The 25,701-nt window shown below is 37.2% G+C and overlaps 1 protein-coding gene across 2 annotated transcripts in view; it reads right to left on the reverse strand.

The window, feature by feature from the left end:
- Positions 1-2,425: 2,425 nt before the first annotated feature.
- ASAH2 (N-acylsphingosine amidohydrolase 2) overlaps positions 2,426-25,701 on the reverse strand; it is an 88,220-nt gene continuing 64,944 nt past the window's right edge. For both annotated transcript variants that reach the window (XM_082604803.1, XM_082604802.1), the window contains 3 exons: positions 7,695-7,754; positions 4,812-4,900; positions 2,426-2,628 (listed from right to left, as the gene is read on the reverse strand). In XM_082604803.1, coding sequence (XP_082460929.1) covers positions 2,436-2,628; positions 4,812-4,900; positions 7,695-7,754 — 342 coding nt within the window. In that variant the 3' untranslated portion in view covers positions 2,426-2,435. The remainder of the gene's footprint in view (positions 2,629-4,811; positions 4,901-7,694; positions 7,755-25,701) is intronic.

Raw genomic sequence — 25,701 nt, forward strand, 5'->3', positions numbered from 1 at the left:
TAAACAAAGTCAGAAGGCAAACAACAACAAAAATTTTGCAACACATACAACAGACAATAGGCTAATTTCCTTAAAGTTTAAAAAGTTTCTATAAATAAGAAAATGACTATCCACCCAATAGAAATATGGACAAAAGACATATAGGGAAAATTTTAAAAATACAGATATTTCATTTTTCAGTTCTAGAATTCCACTTAATTTTTTTTAACATCTTTATTGGAGTATAATTGCTTTACAATGTTGTGTTAGTTTCTGCTTTATAACAGAGTGAATCAGTGTATATATGTATACATATATCCCCATATTCCCTCCCTCTTGCATCTCCCTCCCATGCTCTCTATCCCACCCCTCTAGGTGATCACAAAGCACTGAGCTGATCTCCCTGTGAGATGTAGCTGCTTCCCACCAGCTATCTATTTTACATTTGGTAGTGTATGTATGTCCATGCCACTCTCTCACTTCATCCCAGCTTACACTTCCCCCTCCCTGTGTCCTCAAGTCCATTCTCTACATCTGCGTCTTTATTCCTGTCCTGCCCCTAGGTTTGTCAGAACCATTTTTTTTCTTTTTTATTCCATATATATGTGTTAGCATATGGTATTTATTTTTCTCTTTCTGACTTACTTCACTCTGTATGACAGACTCTACGTCCATCCACCCCACTACAAATAACTTAATTTCATTTTTTATGGCTGTGTAATATTCCATTGTATATATGTGCCACATCTTCTTTATCCATTGTATATATGTGCCACATCTTCTTTATCCATTCATCTGTCAGTGGACACTTAGGTTGCTTCCATGTCCTGGCTATTGTAAATAGAACTGCAATGAACATTTTGGTACATGACTCTTTGAATTATAGTTTTCTCAGGGTATATGCACAGTAGTGGGATTGCTGGGTCATATAGTAGTTCTGTTTTCAGTTTTTTAAGGAACCTCCATACTCTTCTCCATAGTGGCTGTATCAATTTACATTCCCGCCAACAGTGCAAGAGAGTTCCCTCTTCTCCACAGCCTCTCCAGCATTTATTGTTTGTAGATTTTTTGATGATGGCCATCATGACCAGTGTGAGGTGATACCTCATTGTAGTTTTGATTTGCATTTCTCTAATGATTAGTGATGTTGAGCATCCTTTCATGTGTTTGTTGGCAGTCTGTATATCTTCTTTGGAGAAATGTCTATTTAGGTCTTCTGCCCATTTTTGGATTGGGTTACTTGTTCTTTTGATATTGAGCTTCATGAGTCGCTTGTATATTTTGGGGATTAATCCTTTGTCAGTTGCTTTGTTTGCAAATATTTTCTCCCATTCTGAGGGTTGTCTTTTTGTCTTGTTTATGGTTTCCTTTGCTGTGCAAAAGCTTTTAAGTCTCATTAGGTCCCATTTGTTTATTTTTGTTTTTATTTCCATTTCTCTAGGAGGTGGGTTAAAAAGGATCTTGCTGTGATTTATGTCATAGAGTGTTCTGCCTATGTTTTCCTCTAAGAGTTTTATACTGTCTGGCCTTACATTTAGGTCTTTAATCCATTTTGAGTTTATTTTTGTATATGGTGTTAGGGAGTGTTCTAATTTCGTTCTTTTTTCATTTTGGTATCTACACTAAGAGCAAAACTTTGTGGGTTTGGGGTGAATTTGATTAGTGAAACAATCAAAAATCACTTAGAACAAGTCTTGGGAATACGAGACACAATTCATGGGATAAGGGTACCTAGGGAAACACAAGGCATGATCAAAATATTACAAGTCTGACTTTCTCATAATTGGGCTCTGAAGGCAATTCCAGAAATGATTTGAACATCAACAAAACTCTGGATCAGCCATATCAACTCCAGGGTGACTGCTTTGAAAAGCTACACTCAGTATAGAAAAACTGGCATGCTAATTTTCTCTAACTGGGCTTATACATTTGTGGTCAATGTTTATATAATATTTTTAAAATGTGACTGAGGGACAACGTCCTAGCCTTATGCTAATCTTAAATCCATAAAACTTCATTTTCCCATCTGTAAAATGAAGGATCCAACTAGATGACCTCTTTAAACTTTTTAAGTGCTATCATTCCATAATTCTATAAATAAATAGTTTAAACATTGTTCACACATCTTTAACCACTCTCACTAACATTTCAGAGGTTTCATATTGAGGGGAACTGTTTCTTTAAACAACCACAGGGCCCCAAGGGAAATCATGCTTTAGGCAGCAGACCATGATGTAAAATCTACTATAGCAAAGGTAAATGGGACACATACACACGTCTCTCTCTCACAGACAGACAGACAGACACACACCTGTCCCATTAGCAGTAAACTATCTGTCCCCAAACAAGGACAACTATTGAAGTCATCATAATAGGTTACATTCACATGAAATCGATTATTTAAATCATACACAGTACAGCTGCTCTTTATCAACTTTTTTATCTTTGTCAACTTTTCACCAAGTAGTTACAACGTCAAAAGTGGAGGGAGTGCTTTCAAACGAAAGTATGACAGCGGGCTTGAGAAAGTCCTTCTTCCGATTATGTCCAAAGTATCTTATTCTGTAGGTTCCAGGTTGGGCAGTATCTGGAATATGCCATTGTACTGTTGCATTGCTATAACCGTGTAATCCCTTGTGCCAATAGAAACTGTTGGTAGGAAACAAACAAACAAACCCAATTTTACTCTTAAAAATGTGTGATTAGAAAAGTGTATGATTATTCATTAAATGAATAGGAAGGGAGTACCTACCATAAGCAAGGCACTATGCTAAATATTGAGAGTATAGCAATGAACAAAACAGTGAATACTTCCTAGAAGCAGACCTTTAAGAAACAGCCATTTGTAGAAATATCTTCACTTGTTCTACCTAGCTACTTAAATTCTATCCATCCTAGGTAGCCTCACCTGATATTCAGAACACAGGATGTCCCCTGCTTTAAAACTGCTATAGCATCCTTTTAGCCCTTGCCATCCTCTGCTTCAACTTGACACTTCTTTTTGCATCTAGATTCATTTGTTCAAAATATATATTTCATTAGCTCATTAGTGCCGGACTCTATGCTGGAGGTACTGAGAATACCATAGTGAGTGAGACAGACGTGGTCCAAAGTTTCATGGAGTCTATGTTCTACTAGGGCAAGGATAGGAAGAAAGCAATAAACAAGTAAACCAACAAATAATTTTAAAATTTATAAGTGAAATGAAGAAAGTAAGACAGAGGTAGCCCTAAGGAGATGTCATTTAAACTGAACCCACACACATCTAGAGAAAGAATATTCTAGGAATAAGGAAGAGAGAATGCAGTGTCTGAAGCAGGAGCAAACTTGGTACAGCCAAGGAACAGGACACAGGTGAGTAGGATCAGGGCAGAGTGAACTGTAGAAGAGTGGCTGAGATAATAGAAACAGATGGAGTCAGATCACGTTGGTCCTTGTAGACCATGGCAGGAAGTTCAGCTACTCTTCTAGATACAGCAAGGTACCATGGGCTAACTAACTGATATTCTCAGTTATGTGGAGGGTAAATACCCTGGGCAGAGAGGGTATACTCAGCATCCTATGTTTCCTCAGTGACAGGTCCAGTGCTTTCAGTAAATAGCTGGTGATACTGCTGCTGTTGAACAAGGCTGAAGACTACACATATCCTCCGTGTTGACTGCTATTCTGATTGTGGGCTCTTGAAAACAAATCATCCTTTTCTGTCATCTGTATAACTTTATTTTAACAATAAATATGTATGTATTACTTGTTTAAAGATTACCTATACCCTAGAGTCCTAAAGATCAGAAGAAAAATTATGCCCATATTTTTGAATGGCTATCAAATAGGCCACAACAAGGTCAAATCTCTATTTTCAGTTAACCATGGGAACCAAACCAACATACAAATAATCACTTAGCTTGAAGTGATTTGAATTAGACACAAATTGCCAAAAATTTTGCCCATGTCCATGCTACTGTCCTGTGGTATGAAATTTAGAGAGTTAGGAATGGAAACATTTTCTTATTTCAAATATATTTTCAAATCTTCACATTATCTATTCAGCTCAGGTATTTCATAACAAAAAGCACAGAGAGATGTTTCTCTGAGGGAACTCCATAAACACATTCCTTTCCTCCTTGGGTCAGTATTAAACTCTCAAGCTTCTTGTGTTTTAGTAATTCAAATGAAGAATCATTGACCATATATAAACATGCAACACATGGTAGGTATAGACGTGTTATTTTCCCAGAAGGAATGCTGGCCTCTACAGAGCCATCTCAACACCTTCACCCAGCGCCCCTTTCAACCACTTTGCAGGAAGGCTAGCCAGCTCTTAGGGGTAATGTCTGTGACCATGGAAAAAGACAAAACTAACAGATGTTTATAAGAATGGAGGTCAGGGCTTCCCTGGTGGTGCAGTGGTTGAGAGTCTGCCTGCCAATGCAGGGGGCGCGGGTTCGTGCCCCAGTCCGGGAAGATCCCACATGCCGCGGAGCGGCTGGGCCCGTGAGCCATGGCCATTGAGCCTGCGCGTCCGGAGCCTGTGCTCCGCAACGGGAGAGGCCACAACAATGAGAGGCCCGCGTACCGCAAAAAAAAAAAAAAAAAGAATGGAGGTCATAACCTCATTAGCATCTAATCTTACAGAAGCACACACCATATTGTTTTGTTGAAAAAGAGGATCAAAATGAAATCTAATAAATCAACTAAATATGGCCAGAAGTCTCTTTGGGAATTTGGTATCATTAATATCATGTACTGAGCCAGTCTTCCCATTTGTCTTCTCTGCATTACTAACCAACTCTTTTCAGGGTTTGAAAGACAAAATATTCAATAAACGTGCTCACCGAGTCTCCCAGGAGGCATCATTATGCATTATCTTCCATGTTGCTGATGTGTTCTCATATTTCTCCACAGTGAGGAAGGTCTGATGGGTCTGAAATGCAATTAATATAACTGATCAGACACTGTATAGTCACAGAAGAAACGTGTTTGTACATTGTACATACCCCATACTCCCCTTTGTTGACCATTGCTAACCTCCCAATATCTGATATGAACGTGTATTAGAATTTCATCCAAATCCTTAGGTGTTCCTCCTAACATTCTATGTAATATCTTCAGAATGTTAATTCACTCAGTCTATTAAAAAGCACAGCTTTTCTTTAGAAAACTGAATGAAGCATAATTTTAGAGCTGAGAGCAAATTTTGGAAATTAGGGAGAAGAAGAGACAAAATAAAACAAGATTTAGAAAAGGCAGCAAACAGTTTCAAGACATGTTTACTGATCTGTATTCCAAGACCTTCTCTATTCACCTCAAGATTTAGGAGGGAAAATGGGAAAATTTCCTCATCTTTTCATCTCCAGGTAAATGAATTATTAGTAAATATACTGCCTTAGTGAAAGAATTGAAAAGGATGCATATATCTTCCTACTCCTAGGGTGCTAAAAGCGACCCTTATATTTTGTCATAGTGGATTCCTAGAAACCCACATCATAAGCAGATTTTATTTTCCCAGTGGAAAATAAAAATTTCCACATCAGTTTATAGTAATATGTTTTAGGCCAAAAATTCAGCTTCAAATAAAGCATATATTTAAATAACATAATAAGTTAAAAGATACAAAGGCCATAAATCTCCAATTTTCCTTAAAAATCTTTAGATTATGGTCCTTAAGGGCAGGACTTGTGTCTAATTTACCTTTATCCATCACAGCCCTGTAATTTACAAGTGTTCAAATAAATGCTGAATGGATCACCTACTTATAGCTGGGCCATGGGATTATTTAAAATTCTTCAATTACTCACCTAATGGATTATATTCAATAAAAAAATATTTTCATAACAACAATGACTCTCAAAGAGAACTGTTCATGGCCATTTAGGGCAGAGTGACACTGGGAAGGCCTTCAATGGAGTAGGAGATAGGGTGGAGTAGGACCCAGTGTATAGGTCTAGAGTGCAGACCAGAGGACAAGGCTAGGATGCCGAATGTGTGAACTATGTGACCATCCTCTCCCCACCTCCCAACCTTAATCTTTTCCAGATACACAATTAGTTCATACAAGTTACTTAATCTCTCTAAGCCTCAGTTTATTCACCTGTAAAACAGGGATAATAAAACATAACTCATTGGGCAGTAGGGAGGATTAAATTAGATTCATGTGATGATGTATGTAAAACTTTAGCCTCGTACCTGCAAAGAGTAAGCATTCAATAAATAGTGGTGAGGAAGTGATGATTACTAATAATAAGGGGCACCAGAAATTGTATTATTTTATAATAATTTTGTATTATAAATTTTGTATTATAAATTGTATTATAAATTTTGTATTATAAATTTTGTATTATAAATTGTATTATGCCAAGTCCCAAAACATTCTTAGAAATTAATTCTATTCTCATTATAGCACTTTAAGCAGTTTAGTCTCCTGTTTCTCCATGGCAATAATGATTATAGTATTTCTCTACCCTAAGGATGTCAGATTACAGCTAATCCTGCAGTCTTGCTACAACACTTTAATATCTTTAGAAAGTAATGTTGTAAACATGTAAATATTCTGGCATGACTTGACTGCCTAGAAAGTTATTTCAAACAGGTGCATGTTGACTACCCAAACAGTAGAAAAAATTTCCCCAATATCATATTTGAAAATGTCATATTGTCACAATTTTTATCAAAGGAATAACCATATTTTAATAAACAGAGATGGGAAGGCTCATTTGGAAGAAAGGTATTTTGGATTATAAGTGACAGTGGGCTCTGGGAAGAACGACTCATAGATAAAGTGAATGCATTCTCCACCCTGTTAAAAAATCTGACCTTGAAATCACTTTTATAAACCCACTTTCTTTTTCCTTTAAATATTTCTTTGTTGTTTGAATTTTTACATCTAGAATGTGTCTGGTTATTGCTTGTGTAGTCATATGAACATTTCAAGGAAGTTACGGAGGAGTAAAATTACTTTACTTTATTCATAGATATATTCTATATACTTTATCGTATATACATATATAAATACATATGACAAAAACAAAAAAACTATGAAATGATATGTAACAAACTGTCAACAGTGATTACCTCTAAAATGTTTATGAAAAGAGAGGTATTTTCACATTCTATTTTAAGAACTTCTATACTGTCTGTTTTTACATGGGATCTGTATATCTTGTGTTATTTTTCAAGATTAATAAATAAATACCATATTAGTGCCAGTAGCAAAAACTAGGGAAATGGCCAATGCAAGAAAAAGTAAAGTGCATGGGCCAGGGCTCCAAACCAGTAGAGCGTCCACCCAGGGATCCATGATCATTCCACAACAGTAGAGGCAGGACCAGAGTCAGGAGTGCAGGAGAAGAGAGGAGCCAAAGATACACGTCACACTGGCCCTAGGATTATTTTACCAAATTCAACAGAGTTTTAAAATTGGAATATGGAAATAGGAACTGTATTCAAATCTACATCATCTCAAGAGACAATGCCATTCTCTATACATTGTGCTATATGTGATCCTAAGTAGAACCAGTTAAATGTTTCCTGTGGGCGTTTTTCCCAGACTCAACTCTACGTTAACTGTTCCCACTGAAAATTTTCTCACACCTACAAAATAAGATGAAAAGCAAGTTGGAACATTTTACCTTTATGCTGTTAAGCTCCATAGGGATACTTAAGTAAATGAAAGGCTAAAAAGTGGACTTAAATTTGTAAAAAGAATCATGGATGCTTACGTGGTTCTCTGCTGAATTCTTCGGGTTAGCACCTACAAATGTAACTTCAACAACTTCTCCCTGAAAATAAAAACTCATTTTATGACTTGTAAAAAAAAGTATTTTTTGCCATGCCCATATTTGGGCCATTATTTATGAAATGCTTCTAGGAGTTTGGGTACCTGTAGAGATTGTATTCTATTTAATCAAGTGAGTTGTCTTCTGACAATATTAGAGAAAATACACTTGTAACAAGGGACACAGGAATTTGGGGGCAACAAATTACTTCAGAATTTGGGGCCAATGAATTTGCTTTTGGTAGATTCAGATATAGATGAAGATATACAGCTATAGTTCAAATTAGTGACAGCACATTAAAATGGCTTCTTCAGCCTTGGATATCTTCTTACATCTCCCTCCCATACACATCAGGAAATGGACTGAATTAAGTAAAGAAAGCCAAAATTTTCCATGTATGACTTATACTTTTTTGTTGTTGTTGTTGTTATTCTTTTTTTTTTATACAGCAGGTTCTTATTAGTCATCTATTTTATATACATCAGTGTATACATGTCAATCCCAATCTCCCAATTCATCACACCACCACCCACCCCCCGCCCCACCGCTTTCTCCCATTGGTGTCCATATGTTTCTTCTCTACATCTGGTCTCAATTTCTGCCCTGCAAACTGGTTCATCTGCACCATGTTTCTGGATTCCACATATATGCGTTAATATACAATATTTGTTTTTCTCTTTCTGACTTACTTCACTCTGTATGACAGTATCTATATCCATCCATGCCTCTACAAATGACCCAATTTCGTCCATTTTCATGGCTGAGTAATACTCCATTGTAGGTATGTACTACATCTTCTTCATCCATTCGTCTGTCGATGGGCATTTAGGTTGCTTCCATGACCTGCCTATTGTAAATATTGTTGCAATGAATACTGGAGTGCATGTGTCTTTTTGAATTATGGTTTTCTCTGGGTATATGCCCAGTAGTGGGGTTGCTGGGTCATATGGTAATTCTATTTTTAGTTTTTTAAGGAACCTCCATACTGTTCTCCATAGTGGCTGTATCAATTTGCACTCCCACTAAGAGTGCCAGAGGGTTCCCTTTTCTCCACACCCTCTCAAGCATTTGTTGTTTGTTAATTTTCTGATGATGCCCATTCTAACTGGTGTGAGGTGATACCACATTATAGTTTTGATTTTCATTTCTCTAATAATTAGTGATGTTGAGCAGCTTTTCATATGCTTCTTGGCTATCTGTATGTCTTCTTTGGAGAAATGTCTATTTAGGTCTTCTGCCCATTTTTGGATTGGGTTGTTGTTTTTTAATATTAAGCTGCATGAGCTGTGTATATATTTTGGAGATTAATCCTTTGTCCGTTGATTCGTTAGCAAATATTTTCTCCCATTCTGAGGGTTGTCTTTTCATCTTGTTTATGGTTTCCTTTGCTGTGCAAAAGCTTTGAAGTTTCATTAGGTCCCATTTGTTTATTTTTGTTTTTATTTCCATTACACTAGGAGGTGGGTCAAAAAAAGATCTTGCTGTGATTTACGTCAAAGAGTGTTCTTCCTGTTTTTCTCTAAGAGTATTATAGTGTCCAGTCTTACATTTAGGTCTCTAATCCATTCTGAGTTTCTTTTAGTGTATGGTGTTAGGGAGTGTTCTAATTTAATTCTTTTACATGTAGCTGTCCAGTTGTCCCAGCACCACTTATTGAAGAGACTGTCCTTTCTCCATTGTATATCCTTTCCTCCTTTGTCACAGATTAGTTGACCATAGGTGCAAGGGTACATCTTTGGGCTTTCTATCCTGTTCCAATGATCTGTATTTCTGTTTTTGTGCCAGTACCATATTGTGTTGATTACTGTAGCTTTGTAGTATAGTCTGAAGTCAGGGAGTCTGATTCCTCCAGCTCTGTTTTTTTCCCTCAAGACTGCTTTTGCTATTTGGGGTCTTTTGTGCTCCATACAAATTTTAAGACTTTTTGTTCCAGTTCTGTAAAAAATGCCATTGGTAATTTGATACGGATTGCATTGAATCTGTAGATTGCTTTGGGTAGTATAGTCATTTTCACAATATTGATTCTTCCAATCCAAGAACATGGTATATTGCTCCATCTTTTGGTATCATCTTTAATTTCTTTCATCAGTGTCTTATACTTTTCTGCATACAGGTCTTTTGTCTCCCTAGGTAGGTTTATTCCTAGGTATTTTATTCTTTTTGTTGCAATGGTAAATGGGAGTGTTTCCTTAATTTCTCTTCCAGATTTTCATCACTAGTGTATAGGAATGCAAGAGATTTCTGTGCATTAATTTTGTATCCTGCAAGTTTACTAAATTCATTGATTAGCTCTAGTAGTTTTCTGGTAGCATCTTTAGGATTCTCTACGTATAGTATAATGTCATCTGCGAACAGAGGCAGTTTTACTTCTTCTTTTCCAATTTGTATTCCTTTTATTTCTTCTTCTTCTCTGATTGCCATGGCTAGGAATTCCAAATCTATGTTGAATAACAGTGGTGAGAGTGGACATCCTTCTCTTGTTCCTGATCTTAGAGGAAATGCTTTCAGTTTTTCACCATTGAGAATGATGTTTGCTGTGGGCTTGTCGTATATGGCCTTTATTATGTTGAGGTGGTTCTCTCTATGCCCACTTTCTGTAGAGTTTTTATCATAAATGGTTGTTGAATTCTGTCAAAATCTTTTTCTGAATCTATTGAGATGATCATATGGTGTTTCTCCTTCAATTTGTTAATATGGTGTATCACATTGATTGATTTGCATATAATGAAGAATCCTTGCATCCCTGGGATAAATCCCACTCGATCATGGTGTATAATCCTTTTAATGAGTTGTTGGATTCTGTTTGCTAGTATTTTGTTGAGGATTTTTGCATCTATATTCATGAGTGATATCAGTATGTAATTTTGCTTTGGTAGTATTTTTGTGTGCTTTTGATATCAGGATGATGGTGGCCTCATAGAATGAGTTTGGGAGTGTTCCTTCCTCTTCAATATTTTGGAGGAGTTTGAGGAGGATGGGTGTTAGCTCTTCTCTAAATGTTTGATAGAATTCACCTGTGAAGCCATCTGGTCCTGGACTTTTGTTTGTTGGAAGATTTTTATTCATAGTTTCATTACTTGTGATTGGTCTGTTCATATTTTCTATTTCTTCCTGGTTCAGTCTTGGAAGGTTATACTTCTATAATTATCTGTCCATTTCTTCCAGGTTGTCCATTTTATTGGCATAGAGTTGCTCGTAGTAGTCTTTTAAAATGTTTTTTATTTCTGTGGTGTCTGTTGTAACTTCTCCTTTTTCATTTCTAATTTTATTGATTTGAGTCCTCTCCCTCTTGATGAGTCTGTCTAATGGTTTATCAATTTTGTTTATCTTCTCAAAGAACCAGCTTTTAGTTTTATTGATCATTGCTATTGTTTTCTTTGTTTCGATTTAATTTATTTCTGCTCTGATCTTTTTTTTTCTTTTTTTTAGTTTCTGCTTTATAACAAAGTAAGTCACTCATACATATACATCTGTTCCCATATACCTTCCCTCTTGCGTCTCCCTTCCTCCCACCCTCCCTATCCCACCCCTCCAGGTGGTCACAAAGCACCGAGCTGATCTCCCTGTGCTATGCGGCTGCTTCCCACTATATATATACCTTATGTTTGCTACTGTATATATGTCCATGCCTCTCTTGTGCTTTGTCACAGCTTACCCTTCCCCCACCCCATATCCTCAAGTCCATTCTCAAGTAGGTCTGTGTCTTTATTCCTGTTTTACCCCGAGGTTCTTCATGACATTTTTTTTCTTAAATTCCATATATATGTGTTAGCATACGGTATTTGTCTCTCTTTCTGACTTACTTCACTCTGTATGACAGACTCTAGGTCTATCAACCTCATTACAAATAGCTCAGTTTCGTTTCTTTTTATGGCTGAGTAATATTCCATTGTATATATGTGCCACATCTTCTTTATCCATTCATCTGATGATGGACACTTAGGTTGTTTCCATCTCTGGGCTATTGTGAATAGAGCTAGGATGAACATTTTGGTACATGTCTCTTTTTGAATTATGGTTTTCTCAGCGTATATGTCTAGTAGTGGGATTGCTGGGTCATATGGTAGTTCTATTTTTAGTTTTTTAAAGAACCTCCATACTGTTCTCCATAGTGGCTGTACCAATTCACATTCCCACCAGCAGTGCAAGACGGTTCCCTTTTCTCCACACCCTCTCCAGCATTTATTGTTTCTAGATTTCTTGACGATGGCCATTCTGACTGGTGTGAGATGATATCTCATTGTAGTTTTGATTTGCATTTCTCTAATGATTAATGATGTTGAGCATTCTTTCATGTGTTTGTTGGCAGTCTGTATATCTTCTTTGGAGAAATGCCTATTTAGGTCTTCTGCCCATTTTTGGATTGGGTTGTTTGTTTTTTTGTTATTGAACTGCATGAGCTTCTTATAAATTTTGGAGATTAATCCTTTGTCAGTTGCTTCATTTGCAAATATTTCCTCCCATTCTGAGGGTTGTCTTTTGCTCTTGTTTATGGTGTCCTTTGTTGTGCAAAAGCTTTGAAGTTTCATTAGGTCCCATTTGTTTATCTTTGTTTTTATTTCCATTTCTCTAGGAGGTGGGTCCAAAAGGATCTTGCTGTGATTTATGTCATAGAGTGTTCTGCCTATGTTTTCCTATAAGAGTTTGATAGTGTCTGGCCTTACATTTAGCTCTTTAATCCATTTTGAGCTTATTTTTGTGTATGGTGTCAGGAAATGATCTAATCTCATACTTTTACATGTCCTTGTCCAGTTTTCTCAGCACCACTTATTGAAGAGGCTGTCCATTCTCCACTGTACATTCCTGCCTCCTTTATCAAAGATAAGTTGACCATATGTGTGTGGGTTTATCTCTGGGCTTTCTATGCTGTTCCATTGATCTATCTTTCTGTTTTTGTGACAGTACCACACTGTCTTGATTACTGTAGCTTTATAGTATAGTCTGAAGTCAGGGAGCCTAATTCCTCCAGCTCCGTTTTTCCTTCTCAAGATTGCTTTGGCTATTAGGGGTCTTTTGTTTTTCCAAACAAATTTTGAACTTTTTTGTTCTAGTTCTGTGAAAAATACCAGTGGTAGTTTGATAGGGATTGCATTGAATCTGTAGATTGCTTTGGGTAGTAGAGTCATTTTCACAATATTGATTCTTCCAATCCAGTAGCATGGTATATCTCTCCATCTATTTGTATCATCTTTAATTTCTTTCATCAGTCTCTTATAATTTTCTGCATACAGGTCTTTTGTCTCCTTAGGTAGGTTTATTCCTAGATATTTTATTCTTTTTGTTGCAATGGTAAATGGGAGTGTTTTCTTGATTTCACTTTCAGATTTTTCATCATTAGGGTACAGGAATGCCAGAGATTTCTGTGCATTAATTTTGTTTCCTGCAACTTTAACAAATTCATTGATTAGCTCTAGTAGTTTTCTGGTAGCATCTTTAGGATTCTCTATGTATAGTATCATGTCATCTGCAAACAGTGACAGCTTTACTTCTTCTTTTCTAATCTGGATTCCTTTTATTTCCTTTTCTTCTCTGATTGCTGTGGCTAAAACTTCCAAAACTCAGTTGAATAAGAGTGGTGAGAGTGGGGAGCCTTGTCTTGTTCCTGATCTTAGTGGAAATGGTTTCAGTTTTTCACCATTGAGGACGATGTTAGCTGTGGGTTTGTCATATATGGCCTTTATTATGTTGAGGAAAGTTCCCTCTGTGCCTACTTTCTGCAGGGTTTTTATCATAAATGGGTGTTGAATTTTGTCGAAAGCTTTCTCTGCATCTATTGAGATGATCATATGGTTTTTCTCCTTCAATTTGTTCATATGGTGTATCACATTGATTGATTTGCATATATTGAAGAATCCTTGCATTCCTGGAATAAACCCCACTTGATCATGGTGTATGATCCTTTTAATGTGCTGCTGGATTCTGTTTGCTAGTATTTTGTTGAGGATTTTTGCATCTATGTTCATCAGTGATATTGGCCTGTAGTTTTCTTTCTTTGTGACATCCTTGTCTGGTTTTGGTATCAAGGTGATGGTGGCCTCATAGAATGATTTTGGGAATGCTCCTCCCTCTGCTATATTTTGGAAGAGTTTGAGAAGGATAGGTGTTAGCTCTTCTCTAAATGTTTGATAGAATTCGCCTGTGAAGCCATCTGGTCCTGGGCTTTTGTTTTTTGGAAGATTTTTAATCACAGTTTCAATTTCAGTGCTTGTGATTGGTCTATTCATATTTTCTATTTCTTCCTGATTCAGTCTTGGCGGCTTGTGCATTTCTAAGAATTTGTCCATTTCTTCCAGGTTGTCCATTTTATTGGCATAGAGTTGCTTGTAGTAATCTCTCATGATCTTTTGTATTTCTGCCGTGTCAGTTGTTACTTCTCCTTTTTCATTTCTAATTCTATTGATTTGAGTCTTCTCCCTTTTTTTCTTGATGAGTCTGGCTAATGGTTTATCAATTTTGTTTATCTTCTCAAAGAACCAGCTTTTAGTTTTATTGATCTTTGTTATCATTTCCTTCATGTCTTTTTCATTTATATCTGATCTGATCTTTATGATTTCTTTCCTTCTGCTACCTTTGGGGTTTTTTTGTTCTTCTTTCTCTAATTGCTTTAGGTGCAGGGTCAGGTTGTTTACTCGAGATGTTTCCTGTTTCTTAAGGTGGGATTGTATTGCTATAAACTTCCTCCTTAGAACTGCTTTTGCTGCGTCCCATAGGTTTTGGGTCGTCGTGTCTCCATTGTCATTTGTTTTTAGGTATTTTTTTATTTCCTCTTTGATTTCTTCATTGATGACTTTGTTATTGAGTAGCGTATTGTTTAGCCTCCATGTGTTTGTATTTTTTACAGATCTTTTCCTGTAATTGATGTCTAGTCTCATAGCATTGTGGTCAGAAAAGATACTTGATATAATTTCAATTTTCTTAAATTTACCAAGGCTTGATTTGTGACCCAAGATATGATCTATCCTGGAGAATGTTCCATGAGCGCTTGAGAAAAATGTGTATTCTGTTGTTTTTGGATGGAATGTCCTATAAATATCAATTAAGTCCATCTTGCTTAATGTATCATTTAAAGCTTGTGTTTCCTTATTTATTTTCATTTTGGATGATCTGTCCATTGGTGAAAGTGCGGTGTTAAAGTCCCCTACTATGATTGTGTTACTGTCGATTTCCCCTTTTATGGCTGTTAGTATTTGCCTTATGTATTGAGGTGCTCCTATGTTGGGTGCATAAATATTTACAATTGTTATATCTTCTTGGATCGATCCCTTTATCATTATGTAGTGTCCTTCTTTGTCTCTTCTAATGGTCTTTATTTTAAAGTCTATTTTGTCTGATATAAGAATTGCTACTCCAGCTTTCTTTTGATTTCCATTTGCATGGAATATCTTTTTCCATCCCCTTACTTTCAATCTGTATGTGTCTCTAGGTCTGAAGTGGGTCTCTTGTAGACAGCATATATATGGGTCTTGTTTTTGTATCCATTCAGCCACTCTGTGTCTTTTGGTGGGAGCATTTAGTTCATTTACATTTAAGGTAATTATTGATATGTATGTTCCTATTCCCATTTCCTTAATTGCTTTGGGTTCGTTATTGTAGGTATATTCCTTCTGCTGTGTTTCTTGCCTAGAGAAGTTCCTTTAGCATTTGTTGTAAAGCTGGTTTGGTGGTGCTGGACTCTCTCAGCTTTTGCTTGTCTGTAAACATTTTAATTTCTCCATCAAATCTGAATGAGATCCTTGCTGGGTAGAGTAATCTTTGTTGCAGATTTCTCTCCTTCATCACTTTAATTATGTCCTTCCAGTCCCTTCTGGCTTGTAGAGTTTCTGCTGAGAGATCAGCTGTTAACCTGATGGCGATTCCCTTGTGTGTTATTTGTTGTTTTTCCCTTGATGCTTTTAATCTGATTTCTTTGTGTTTAATTTTTGACAGTTTGATTAATATGTGTCTTGGCGTATTTCTCCTTGGATTTATTCTGTATGGGACTCTCTGTGCCTCCTGGACTTGATTAACTATTTCCTTTCCTATATGAGCGAAGTTTTCAACTATAATCTCTTCAAATATTTTCTCAGTTCCTTTCTTTTTCTATTCTTCTTCTGGAACCCCTATAATTCGAATGTTGGTGCATTTAATGTTGTCCCAGAGGTCTCTGAGACTGTCCTCTGTTCTTTTCATTCTTTTTTCTTTATTTTGCTCTGCAGCAGTTATTTCCACTATTTTATCTTCCACCTCACTTATCCGTTCTTCTGCCTCAGTTATTCTGCTATTGATCCCATCTAGAGTATTTTTCATTTCATTTATTGTGTTTTTTTTTTTTTTTTCTTTTTGCGGTATGCGGGCCTCTCACTGTTGTGGCCTCTCCCGTTGCGGAGCACAGGCTCCGGATGCGCAGGCCCAGCGGCCATGGCTCACGGGCCCAGCCGCTCCGCGGCATATGGGATCCTCCCAGACCGGGGCACGAACCCGTATCCCCTGCATCGGCAGGCGGACTCTCAACCACTGCACCACCAGGGAGGCCCTATTGTGTTTTTAATAGATGCTTGATTCATCTTTAGTTCTTCTAGGTCCTTGTTAACTGTTTCTTGCATTTTGTCTATTCTATTTCCAAGATTTTGGATCTTGGAAGTAGAATCTTAGATCATCTTTACTATCATTATTCTGAATTCTTTTTCAGGTAGACTGCCTATTACCTCTTCATTTGTTAGGTCTGGTAGGTTTTTATCTTGCTCCTTCACCTGCTGTGTGTTTTTCTGTCTTCTCATTTTGCTTATCTTACTGTGTTTGGGGTCTCCTTTTTGCAGGCTGCAGATTCATAATTCCCGTTGTTTTTGGTGTCTGTCCCCAGTGGCTAAGGTTGTTCCAGTAGGTTGTGTAGGCTTCCTGGTGGGGGGGACTAGTGCCTGTGTTCTGGTGGTTGAGGCTCGATCTTGTCTTTCTGGTCGACAGGTCCACGTCTGGTGGTGTGTTTTGGGGTGCCTATGGCCTTATTATGTTTTTAGGCAGCCTCTCTGCTAATGGGTGGGGTTGTGTTCCTGTCTTGCTAGTTGCTTGCCATAGGCTGACTAGCACTGTAGCTTGCTGGTCGTTGAGTGAAGCTGGGTGCTGGTGTTGAGATGGAGATCTCTGGGAGATTTTCGCCGCTTGATATTATGTGGAGCTGGGAGGTCTCTTGTGGACCCGTGTCCTGTAGTTGGCTCTCCCACTTCAGAGGCACATCACTGACTCCTGGCTGAAGCACCAAGATCCTTTCATCTACCCGGCTCAGAATAAAATGGAGAAAAAGTAGAAGGAAAGAATTAGTAGAAGAAAGAAAGAGAGAAAGAAAGAAAGCAGAAGGAAAGAAAGGAAAGAAGGAAGGAAGGAGGAAAGAAAGGAGGGAGGGAGGGAGGAAGGAAAGAAAATGAAAGAGTGAAAGGAAGAAAGAAGGGAGGGAGGAAGGAAAGAAAGAAAGAAAGAAAGACGGGAGGGAGGGAGGGAGGAAAGAAGGAAAGAAAGAAAGAAAGAAAGAAAGAAAGAGAGAGAGAGAAAGAAAGAAAGAAAGAAGGAAAGAAAGAAAAAGAAAGAAAGAAAGAAAGAAAGAAAGAAAGAAAGAAAGAAAGAAGGGAGGGAGGGAGGAAGGAAAGAAAGAAAGAAAGACAGGAGGGAGGGAGAGAGCAAGGAAGGAAAGAAAGAGAGAAAGAGAGAAAGAAAGAAAGGGGCAGAGGGAGGGAGGGAGGAAGGGAAGGTAGGAAAAAAGAAAGAGAGAAGATAAAGTAAAATAGAATAAAGTATAAAATATAGTAGTGTTATTAAAATAAAAAAGTAATTATTGAAATAAAAATGGACGGATAGAACCCTGGGACATATGGTGGAAGCAAAGCTATACAGAGAAAATCTCACACTGTAGCATATACATAAACATTCACAAAAAGAGAACAGGTGGAAAAAAATCGAAAATCTTGCTCTCAAAGTCCACCTCCTCAATTTGGGATAGTTCATTGTATAAAGAGGAAAAGGGGAAAATGTCTGAAATCTTGCTCTCAAATTCCACCTCCTTAATTTGGGATAATTCGTTGCAAAGAGAGGAAAAGGGGGAAAAATCTTAAATCTTGTCCTCGAAGTCCACCTCCTCAATTTGGGATGATTGGCTGTCCATTCATGCACTCCACAGACGCAGGGCCCATCAAGCGGACCGTGGAGCTTTAATCCACTGCCTCCGAGGCTGCACAGAGATTTCCCTGTCTCTTCTCTGCTCTCACAGCTCCCGGGTCTCAGCCTTGGACCTGGCCCCGCCTCTGCGTGTAGGTCACTGGAGGGCCTCCGTTCTTCGCTCAGACAGGACGGGTTTAAAGGAGCTGCTGATTCGGGGGCTCTGGCTCACTCAGGCCGAGGGGAGGGAGGGGCATGCAGTGCGGGGCGAGCCTGCGGCGGCAGAGTCCAGCGTGACGTTGCAGCAGCCCGAGGCACTCCGTGCACTTTCCTGGGGAAGCCGTCCCTGGATCCCGGTACCCCTGCAGTGGCGGGCTGCACAGGCTCCCCGGAAAGGGGAGTGGACAGTGACCTGCGCTCACACACAGGCCTTGTGGCGATGGCAGCAGCAGCCCCAGCGTCCCACGCCCATCTCCAGGGTCCGCTCATTTAGCCACGGTTTGCGCCTGTCTCTGGAGCTTCTTTAAACAGCTCTCTTAATGCCCTCTCCTCGCGCACCAGGAAACAAAGAAGGAAGAAAAAGTCTCTTGCCTCTTCGGCAGCTCCAGACTTTTTCCCCGGACTCCCTCCGGGCTAGCCGTGGTGCACTAACCCCTTCAGGCTCTCTTCTTGCTGCCAGCCCCAGTCCTCTCCTGTTCTGATCTTTATGATTTCTTTCCTTCTGCTAACTTTGGGTTTTGATTCTTCTTCTTTCTCTAGTTCCTTTAGGTGTAAGGTTAGATTGTTTATTTGAAATTTTTCTTGTTTCTTGAGGTAGGCTTATATGGCTATAAACTTCCCTCTTAGAACAGCTTTTGCTGCATCCCATAGGTTTTGGATCATCATGTTTTCATTGTCATTTGTCCCTAGGTATTTTGTTGATTTCCTCTTTGATTTCTTCAGTGATATCTTGGTTACTTAGTAACTTATTCTTTAGTCTCCATGTGTTTGGTTTTTTTACGTTTTTTTCCCTGGAATTGATTTCTAATCTCATAGCATTGTGGTCAGAAAAGATGCATTATATGATTTCTAATATCTTAAATTTACTGAGGCTTGATTTGTGACCCAAGATGTGATCTATCCAGGAGAATGTTCTGTGCACACTTGAGAAGAAAGGGTAATCTGCTGTTTTTGGATGGAATGTCCTATAAATATCAATTAAATCTATTTGGTCTATTGTGTCATTTAAAGTTTGTGTTTCCTTATTTATTTTCATTTTGGATGATCTGTCCATTGGTGTAAGTGAGGTGTTGAAGTCCCCTACTCTTATTGTGTTACTGTCAATTTCCTCTTTTATAGTTGTTAGCAGTTGCCTTATGTATTAAGGTGCTCCTATGTTGGGTGCATATACAGTCATAATTACTATATCTTCTGCTTGGATTGATCCCCTGATCATTATGTAGTGTCCTTCCTTGTCTCTTGTAACATTCTTTAGTTTAATGTCTATTTTATCTGATATGAGTATTGCTGCTCCAGCTTTCTTTTGATTTCCATTTGCATGGAATATCTTTCTCCATCCTCTCACTTTCAGTCTGAATGTGTCCCTAGGTCTGAAGTGGGTCTCTTGTAGACAGCATATATATGGGTCTTGATTTTGTATCCATTCAGCAAGCCTGGGTCTTTTGGTTGGAGCATTTAATCCATTCACATTTAGGGTAATTATTGGTATGTATGTTCCTGTGACCATTTTCTTAATTGTTTTGGGTTTGTTTTTGTTGGTCATTTTCTTCTCCTGTGTTTCCCACTTAGAGAAGTTCCTTTAGCATTTGTTGTAGAGCTGGTTTGGTGGTGCTGAATTCTCTTAGCTTTAGCTTGTCTGTAAAGCTTTTGATTTCTCCATCGAATCTGAATGAGATCCTTGCTGGGTAGAATAATCTTGGTTGTATGTTCTTCCCTTTCATCACTTTAAGTATACCATGCCACTCCCTTCTGGCTTGTAGAGTTTCTGCTGAGAAATTGGCTGTTAATCTTATGGGCATTCCCTTGTATGTTATTTTTCATTTTGCCCTTGCTGCTTTCAATAATTTTTCTTTGTCTTTAATTTTTTCCAATTTGATTACTCTGTGTCTTGGAGTGTTTCTCCTTAGGTTTATCCTGTATGGGATGCTCTGGGCTTCCTGGACTTGGGTGGCTATTTCCTTTCCCATGTTAGGGAAGTTTTCGACTATAATCTCTTCAAATATTTTCTCAGGTCCTTTCCTCTCTCTCTTCTCCTTCTGTGACCCCTATAATGCGAACATTGTTGAGTTTAATGTTGTCCCAGAGGTCTCTTAGGCTGTCTTCATTATTTTTCATTCTTTTTTCTTTATTCTGTTCTGAAGTGAATTCCACCATTCTGTCTTCCAGGTCACTTATCCGTTCTTCTGCTTCAGTTATTCTGCTATTGATTCCTTCTAGTGTAGTTTTCATTTCAGTTATTGTATTGTTCATCTCTCTTTGTTTGTTCTTTAAATCTTCTAGATCTTTGTTATACATTTCTTGCATCTTCTCAATCTTTGCCTCCATTCTTTTTCCGAGGTCCTGGATCATCTTCACTATCATTATTCTGAATTCTTTTTCTGGAAGGTTGCGTATCTCCATTTCATTTAGCTGTTTTTCTGGGGTTTTATCTTGTTCCTTCATCTGGTACATAGCCCTCTGCCTTTTCATCTTGTATATCTTTCTGTTAATGTGGTTTTTTCAGATGACTTATACTTGCACATACACTTACATATAAAAGATACAAGATGGATTGACAAGGTGTGTATTTAACTTTTCTCCTGACATAACTAAAAGAACTGGACAAATATGTATTAAAGAATGCTTTTAAAGGCAGCAGGCATGAAAACAGTGATCCTTGAGTGACAGAAAATGAAAAAGATGAGCCCTATAATTGCCTTAGTTTTATGCCTTCAGAGAGTTTACAGGCCACAGCACAAGGAGGCAGAATCAAGCAATGCTAGGCAGTCTATGTAAGTTAAGGAATAGATGTGGGAGTCCAAGAAGACCAAGTGGTCTTGAGTTCACAGAGTAGAGTAACAGAGAAAAGAGAGGACCATAGAAAGGAGAGGTACACAGAGAGAGTACTCTGGAGATTAGCAGAAGGCTCCCTTCAACTCTGTATGCATGTAAGGAAAGTACCTGAATCTAGGAAAAGAATCATTTAAAAGAATTAGCAATAAAATCCCAGGCTCATAGAGAACTGTGAAAAGTTCCTTTTCCCACCAGCCAGAATGGGAAAACACATAATTCAATAGAATTCTACCTTAAGTGCATGGTAGAGAGATTTTCCCTAGAATAAAGGCAGCTCTGCCTAAAAACTTACAAAGACCCATCCAAATCAAACTCTTCCCAAATAATTCAATAATACCCCAAAACAAAGTTTTAAAATATTTACAGGAATAGGAGCACATCTAACACCTAACACGATAAAAATTCACAATGTCTGACATCTAAATTATCAAGCATAAAAAGGAAAGAAAAGTTCTTCTCATAATGAGAAAACTGTCAATCAAAACTGACCCATAAATGAATTAGATGATAGAATTAGTAGACAAGGACACTAAAACAGTTCTTATAACTATTCTGTGTGTTCAAAATCTACCAGAAAGAATGAACATGTTAAGTAGACATGTGTAAGATTTTTATTTAAAATGACCTAATCCAAACCCCTAGAGATGAAAACTATAGTATCTATAAAGAAAATACACTAGATGGAATTATCAAATTAAACATTGCAGAAGAAAAGATTGCTGAATTTGAAGACACAGCAATAAAAACTATATAGAATTAAAAAGGGGAAAAGAAATGAACAGAGCAGCAGTGAGCTGTGGAACAACTTCAAGCCACCTAATATACAGGTAATTGGAGTTCCCAAAGGATAGAAGAGAGGAAGAAATTCAGAAAAAAATAATGAATAAATAATAGCCAAAATTTTCCAAATTTTCCAAATTTGCTGAAAACGATAAGCCCACAAATCCAAGAAGCTCAATGAACCCCAAGCACAAGAAACGTAAAAAAAAAAAAATGACATCAAGGATCCTTAAAATCAAATTGCTGGAAACTAGAAATAAAAAGAAAAAATAAATAAATAAAAAGAAAAAAATTCTAAAAACAAGAGGAAAAAAAAGACACATTACACAGAGTAGAACATACATAAGGATGATGGCAGATTTTTTTTTCCCACTGAAAATAATTCAAAATAATTCAAACCAGAATACAGTAGAGCAAAATCTTAAGGTCTTAAAAGAAAAAACTGCTAACCAAGAATTCCATAAAGAGTAAAAATATTCTTAAAAATGAAAATGAAAGTAAAATAATGACATTTTCAAACATATAAAAGAAGAAAGAAAAATGTTAAAAGATGTTAAAAGATGTCCTTCAAGCAAACAGAAAATGACACTAAATGGAAATTTGGATCTACAAAAAGAAATGAAGGGTCAGTTGTTAATGTGTGAGTTAATATAATATTTTTCTCTTATTATTTAAGTCTCTTTAAAAATAATCTACTGTTGGGCTTCCCTGGTGGCGCAGTGGTTGAGAGTCCGCCTGCTGATGCAGGGGACATGGGTTTGTGCCCCGGTCCGGGAGGATCCCACATGCCATGGAGCAGCTAGGCCCATGAGCCATGACCGCTGAGCCTGCGTGTCTGGAGCCTGTGCTCTGCAACGGGAGAGGCCAGAACAGTGAAAGGCCTGCGTACCACCAAAAAAAAAAATATATATATATATATATATGATCTACTGTTTAAAAATAAGAACAATCCATGATGGAGTTGATAAATTATATAAAAGTAAAATATATGACAATAACACAAAGACCAGAAAAAGATCAATGGAATAAAACCACTGGCCAGAATGATCCAGAGAAAAAAATCAAACAGAAGGCTTAAATTACCAGTACCAGGAATAAAACAGGGGACATCAATACAGTGTCTATAGGTATGTAAAAGATAATAAGGAAAAATTGGCAATGACTTTACACCTGCAAATTCAAATAACTTAGATGAAATGAAATGGACAAATTCCTTGAGATATAGAAACTACTAGAGATCATTCAAGAAGAAGTAAATGGCCTTAGTAGTAAAAATTTACCAAACTGTACACTTTAAATATGTAGTTTATTGTATGTTAATAATACATCAATAAAAATATTTTTTAAAATAACAAACTAACAAACAAATAAGTCTTCACATGACTTACTATGGCACACAAGACCTTTTACAGGTAATTTCCCACCTCCTGCTCCACCTTAGGCCCTCTATAGTCCATATACCTAGAGGCGGTATGTCTTGACAGGCTCTGTGAACTCCTACTCATCCTCCAAGACCTAGCCCATATTAAAAACATTTTTTAATAAGAACATTCCATGGATTCATAATCAATGATGACCATCTAAAGAGATATGTTGTTCAATTATTTACTTTACTGTTAACTCCCCTGAATAACTAGCATTAATTTATTTTTTCTAATTTTCTTCATTTTCACCAGTGAGATTATCAAAATTAGCCAGTCTCACCAATGGTTAGCAAAATGTTTCAACAACAATTAGAATTTTCTTCAAAAATCAGTATATTCTTTATATAGAGCAATCAGCCCTGCAGCCAATATCATGGTTCACTTAAAAAAATAAAATTTTTATTCAGTTAGCCAAATTTTCCTAATCCTTAAAAGCGTTCTTGTCCTTGATTTTTCTTCTTACCATCACAATTTCCTGTTTAGTCACACTCACCTTAACTATGAGAGACAACCCCACTACAAATATAATTGTGCCAATTCAAACAGTAGTGGTATAGAACAGACGTTTCTGACATGAAAGAGTGAGGAGGTCAGTAGGTCCTCTCACTAAAAAGCAACTATATATATAGACAAAACTGTCAAAAATAACCATTTTTTAATTTTATTTTACCTCTTGAAGTACAGTTGATTTACAATGTCATGTTAGTTTCTGGTGTACAGTGATTCAGTTATATACCTTTTCCATATTCTTTTCCATTATAGGTTATTATAGCTTATTACAAGATATTGAATATAGTTCCCTGTGCAACAGTAGGACCCTGTTGTTTATCTATTTTCTATATAGTAGTTTGTAGCTGCTAATCACAAGCTCCTAATTTATTCCCTCCCCACTTTCCCCTTTAGTAACCAAAAGTTTATTTTCTGTGTCTGTATGTTTCTCTTTTGTAAATAAGTTCATTTGTATCATATTTTAGATTCCACATATCAGTGATAGCATATGATATTTGTCTTTCTCTGTCTGACTTACTTCACTTAGTATGATAATCTCTAGGTCTATCCATGTTGCTGCAAATGGCATTGTTTCATTCTTTTTTATGGCTGAGTAGTACCTATTGTATATTATATAATACCACATCTTCTTTATTCATTGATCTGTCAATGGACATTTAGTTTGCTTCCATTCCATATCTTGTCTATTGTAAATAGTGCTGCTATGAACACTGGGTGCCTATATCTTTTTAGAGTTTTCTCTGGGTATATGTCCAGGAGTGGGATTGCTGGATCATATGTAACTCTAAAAATAACCATTTTAGCACTTCAGTTATCAACCAAAAGCTGAGAAATATTTGTTCATTAAAACTACTAAACTTAGTGGTAAGCACAGTGCAAGCTTTTGGTGTTCTTACCAGGGTCGCTCTCATCCTCTGTAGTACTATATTTCAACCAGAGCAGGGAAGGCCATAAAATCAACAGCTTTTCTGCTGCTGCCAGAAGGAACTTACTTAATTTGGAACATAGCCATTTAAAGTGGTGATCTCAGTGGAAGGCAAACATTGAGGGATAGTGGCTAGACTGGTAATTGGTGATTTAATAGTTTGTGGGGAAGTAAGATAACTGTCATGGTTTTAATAATCTCTTATCCTATCCTGGACTAACCAGAGGCTATGATCATACACAGAGAACAGAGCAGGCCCAAACCACTCATATATCCCTGGCTAATGTCTGGATGTATGTGCAGAGGAGATACAAGAGACCCCAGTGGAAATTAAAATTTGGGGAAAACTGAAAATGGTCTGAACTTTGAATGCATACCCTAGCCCACACAGTTCTATCAGCAGAAATTGAAATTCTTACTCCTTGAGCCACCTAAATACAAACTCTGACCAATATTCAGCTGAACATTAAGTTCTGTAATCACAGAAGCAACACTTGAGAGTGAGACTTAAAATCAAGTATAAAAAACTGAGCAAAGATATAGCAGCCATACATTGTAAGACAGACAGACTTTACTAATTAGTCCAGTCAAGTTTTAAATGAGCACACAAATAAACAAAAATAACAACTCTGGGGTGCGGAAGTGAAGCTAGAATCCAGAGTTGCTACAATATATCAACAAACATGCAGTATTCAAACAACAATGACAACGAAGTGAGATGTGCATACAAGAAAGCATCACCCATACTAAGGGGAAAAAAGGAACAATCAAAACTGCCTCTCTGTGTCCCCAGATGTTAGATTTAGCAAAGACTTCAAAGGAGTTGTTATTAAAATGTTCTAAGAACTAATATAAATCAGGTTTAAAGAACTAAAGGAAAGTATAATGATAATGATTTAACAAATAGAGACACAGTGAAGAGAATTTTCTGGAGCTGAAAATCACAACAACTGAAATGAAATATTCACTAGAGGTATTTCACAGCAAATGTGAGATGACAGAAGAAAGAATAAGTGAACTAGAATTTATCAATATAAATTATCCTATATGAAGAATAGAGAGGGAAAGAAAGACTGAAATAAAATTAACAGAGCCTCAGAAACATGTGGGACAACACCGAGTATATTGACATTCACAA

This window comes from Mesoplodon mirus (assembly GCF_964341445.2).
Source record: "Mesoplodon mirus genome assembly, chromosome: 2".
Lineage (NCBI taxonomy): Eukaryota > Metazoa > Chordata > Mammalia > Artiodactyla > Ziphiidae > Mesoplodon > Mesoplodon mirus.